We start from the raw sequence: 4,608 nt of genomic DNA on the forward strand, positions 1-4,608 counted from the left end.
GTTCATGCCTCAATAATACTCAAATGGATGGATGTTTCGATCGTAAAAGTTGACTCATGGTCAATAAGTGTGCATGAGCGAGCAACAAAGGCTGATGATGTCTCTGAAGCTTGAGATTGCATCATGAATCATTAGTTGGACTCAAGAGTTCTCAATTAGTACTGTATTGAGTCAGTATGTCCCAATATGCTCTAGTTTGCATCAGAATGCCTTGGTAAGCGTTATAATGCTATGATAGGTCTCGATAGGTGCTGAAATCACCTTGCAAACTCCATTTGAACGTTTTGAGGCTGTTTTGACCTCTCGAAGGATTGAAACACATCCTAATGAAGTTTCAATCAATATTGAAGTGTGTGGACGGTATTATAGGGAAATGTTTCCACACCCTTATAAGAAATGTTTTGTTCCCCTCTCCAACCGATGTGGGATCTCACAATTTACCCCCTCGGGGACCAACGTCCTCACTGGCACACCTCCCGATGTCGGGATTTAATACCATTTGTAACAACCCAAGCTCACCGCTAACAGATATTGTCCACTTTGATCCATTACATATCGTCATCAGTCTCACGATTTTAAAACGCATCTACTAGAGAGAGGTTTCCACACCTTTATAAAAAAATGTTTCGTTTCCCTCCCCATCCAATACCCTTCTTCCTTTTCCATTCCCATATATTGGAGACGAAGAACATGCTTTGGCATCGACATCGTACTCAATCTATACGTACAAAACATAGCAAAAAACGATCATTTATTGATCTCGAAATTTTCGGGTTTGTGTCTTGTGAGATCCCACATCAGTTGAAGAGGAGAAAGTAACATTTTTTTTTATAAGAGTGTAAAAACTTCTCCCTAACAGACTTATTTTAAAACTGTGAGGCTAACGACGATATGTAATGGGCTAAAGTGGGTAATATAACATCTACTAACAGTGAATTTGGACTATTACAAATGGTATCAGAGTCAATTTACAGATGAGAGACACTTGTCGCCAAGAGCCACTTCAAAAATTTCATAGATATTTCCCAAATATAGCATTACCAATAAAAATATTTTTAAACTTTTGTTGAAACAAAAAGTTATTAACTAAACTTTTTAAAATTTCATTTTTGTGCTTAGTTTAGGGTTAATAACCCTAATTACCGTCCCAAATTCTAGGGTTCTTATGTTCGAGATAAATATCCTTTCCTACCCGACTTTTCTTTCTCATTTGTATAGACTTGTCTCGACATCAGGACCTCTCCACTTTTCTTTGATTAGTGAGTCCTCGTAACCGAATGGATCCAGTGCATGATAGGTCAGTGTCTTGATTATCAACAAATTTTCTTCAAACTCCTTATGTATCCTGTTGTCCCCGTGAAGATGATCGTAAGTTATGTCCTTTGTCAAAATCTCGAATGAAACTATTCTATGGAATCATATATCGTGTAAAATATAGGTTCCCGACACTCAAGAATTAAGCTCGGTGTATAAGTTTATTGGAAATGTAAAAAAAAACTAATATTATATTGCATTAAACTCGTGTATTTGATTATTTAAAAATAGTTTCGCATGAGTTATTAGGAACCGAAATGAGCTAAACTCGTACTAAAAATATAACTTTAATCAACATATATTCTAACGTTTTATCTAAAAATTAAATATAATAATTAATTAAAATAAAATTATATCAATTAATTAGAATTTTATGTGCTGTTTAAAAAATAATTCTTTTAAAAAAATTAAAATTAAGAGAATTTTTTTTAATCTGAATTAATTACACAAATTTGTGAAAAAGAAAAATATTTAAATGAAGAAATATTATCATACCATATAATAAAATTATAATATAAAGTATTTAAAATTAAAAATTAAAATAATAATAATAATAATAAAATAAAAGAATGGGCAATTTTAGAAGTTTTAATAAGGTAATTTTTAGGGGGAAAATAAACTAAAACGGTAGTGTTTCATCCAAATCTATAGCAAAATTCCATTTCCCATTTCCCATCAGACAAATTGAATTCATTAGTGGTTGACTATTATGGATCCACCACCACCGTCCGGTGCAACAACGGCCGCCGTGGCCGCCGCCGCTAACTTTGCAGCGACCTCCATGCAGCACAACAACTATCAGGATTCCGTAGAATCCTCACCCCGGTCCCACAATGCCGACTGGGATGACCCTCTCCCGCCAGTTCCAGGCGCCAAGCTCCGCCTCATGTGCAGCTATGGCGGCCACATTATCCCTCGTCCTCACGATAGGACCCTCTGCTACGTCGGCGGCGAGACCCGTATTGTCATTGTTGACCGTCATTCCGCTCTTTCCGACCTCTGCATTCGCCTCTCCCGAACCCTCCTTAATGGCCGCTCATTCACCCTTAAGTACCAGCTCCCTCACGAAGATCTCGATTCCTTGATTTCAATCGCGACGGATGAGGATCTGGAGAACATGATCGAAGAATATGACCGAATCGCCATGGCTTTGCCGCCAAAACCTTTGCGAATCCGTTTGTTCCTCTTCTTCACCAAGCCTGAAACCGTGGCTTCTATGGGTTCGTTGCTCGACGATGCCAAACACGAAACGTGGTTTGTTGATGCCCTAAATAACTCCGCTGTGATGATTCCGAGAGGGCTTTCCGATTCGGCTACCATGGAGTGTATGGTGAATATCGACGCGGATCATGGGAGTGATTCGTGTAATGATTTGGAAAATGAAGGTCGCGATTCTCTAGGGCATATTGACAAACAGATTGCGACGAACGGTAATTCCGCCCAAGATGTGCAATCGATTCCTGATTCTCCTGCTGTGGAAAATGGTTCTTCGTTTGGTTCGTCTTCTTCGGTACCGTCAATGTCCAACTTGCCGCCGATACGCGTCCATGTAGAGGAGGTGGAGGGCAGAGTTCAAGATCCGAAGGCGGGACTGGAGGAACAGTTTGGGCAGATGAATTTTGGCGTACCTCCAATTCCAACGGCGTTGGCTGCTGCCGGAACTATTCAATCAGGTGCTATTTCAAATCATGCGAATGCTAATCGGGCTTTTCCCGACAACGAGAGACCGGACCAGATGGGCACGGTGGTGTATCGGAAGCCTCCATTGCCATTGCAGACCTTGCAAAACAGGGCTGTTGCTGATCCTGCCGTTAGCGGTGGTTTTAGTCTACCGTCGCCGGATTCTGCTGCCAGGTTTTGCTTACTCCTATGCAAATTAATCATTCAGCTGGAATCTGAGTTTTGATTTTCAAAATGCTTTATATGATATTCTCCCAATTGCTTGTTTCTCTGGATCCATTCGTTTTTCAGAAATCATCCTGTGTTAAGCTTATGAGCTTCCTAGTTCTTGGTAGAAATTTGATCATAAGAAGATTAATGCCTACTCTTGTGAAGCATGTAGGATTGTTGTTATTTTGATCTTCACCATGGCAGTTCTGGTTATTGTGTTCTTGATAGTTTGAAGATTGATTCATACTTCTTACACTCTGTTCTTGAAAATTGAAAATGGAAACCATGTTCTTCATTCTAAAATGGTTCTTGGTGTTTGTAACAGCGAAAGTAGCATAACATTTGCAAATTCTCAGTCCAAACCAATGTATTTTCAAGATCAAATCATGAGAGACAACACAGTCCCAGCCATTCCCATTGCAGAAAGCGATGGTTTCATGGCAAGTCAACAAGTACCAATTCAACAACACCTCCATGACCCTGCCTATGTATTAACATCACAATTAGATCAGAAGCAGCCACAACAACCGCAGCAATTCATCCACACCACCACCCATTACATCCATCACCACCATCCTGCAGGGGCCGGGCACGTCCCGGTTCAATCGTATTATCATCCTATTTACACTCAAACACCATCTCAACAGCAACATCATCAACCAATCGATCAGCAATACTCGGTGTATCTAATGCCGATAACGCAGGCTCAACCAACCTACAACATGTCTGTGCAATCTAGCCCTGCTGAGACTTCAATGGCTGCACCCAACTGGCAGGCATCTGCTAGTCCTTCCATTGTCCCTTCCCCAGTTATCTATAATGATAGTAATCAACCGTCCCTGTATCCTCAGAAAGTTACAGCAGCTATGCCTGAAATGGCGGGGAGTGTGTACAGAACTGCGGTGACATCGACTCCTTCTCCCTTATTACAGGTTCCTCACAACCAGTTCCAGCAACCTTACATGGGTCTTCCCCAAATGAACTATCCATCTCAGTCGATAGCGGTCACTCCCGCTCCGTCGAGCACTGCTAATTATGGTTATGATTACACTAATGCTCCAGTGCAGAACATCCCTGCGGCTACCCTGATGGCTTCTCAGTACCAAGCTATGACACAGGCAGCAGCGGTGGCTCTATCAGATGCTTCTAGGCTTCTTCCTGCAGATGGTACACAGCAGCAGATCAGCAACTCATAGGAAGAACGCGCTAATCATCAGGTAAGACAAGAAAAATGTGTTGTGTTGTGTTTTGTTTGGCCTTCTTCCCCAAATCATTTTTAAGCTATACTTAATAGTATTCATGTCATTCCATTGAATATGAATAATGCAAGCAACTCTATTCTCGTTGCTGTATCTTGTGCTTTGAACTGAGAAATGAACGACGGGTATCATTGTTGAAAATTTT

The 4,608-nt window shown here is 40.7% G+C and overlaps 1 protein-coding gene across 1 annotated transcript; it reads left to right on the plus strand.

Annotated features, from left to right (window-relative positions):
• The first annotated feature begins 1,989 nt into the window (after positions 1-1,989).
• LOC111780401 lies at positions 1,990-4,608 on the plus strand. Its single transcript, XM_023660783.1, has 2 exons — positions 1,990-3,168; positions 3,530-4,608. The coding sequence occupies exons 1-2, from the start codon at positions 2,024-2,026 to the stop codon at positions 4,398-4,400; spliced, it is 2,016 nt and encodes a 671-aa protein (XP_023516551.1). The 5' UTR covers positions 1,990-2,023; the 3' UTR covers positions 4,401-4,608.

The sequence above is a fragment of the Cucurbita pepo genome, chromosome LG18, assembly GCF_002806865.2.
Source record: "Cucurbita pepo subsp. pepo cultivar mu-cu-16 chromosome LG18, ASM280686v2, whole genome shotgun sequence".
Classification (NCBI taxonomy): Eukaryota; Viridiplantae; Streptophyta; class Magnoliopsida; order Cucurbitales; family Cucurbitaceae; genus Cucurbita; species Cucurbita pepo.

Coding starts and splice junctions, on each gene's coding strand:
- LOC111780401 (XM_023660783.1), top strand. CDS start 2,024: ATGGATCCACCACCACCGTCCGGTGCAACAACGGCCGCCGTGGCCGCC. Junction 3,169..3,529: donor TCGCCGGATTCTGCTGCCAG/GTTTTGCTTACT, acceptor TGTTTGTAACAG/CGAAAGTAGCATAACATTTG.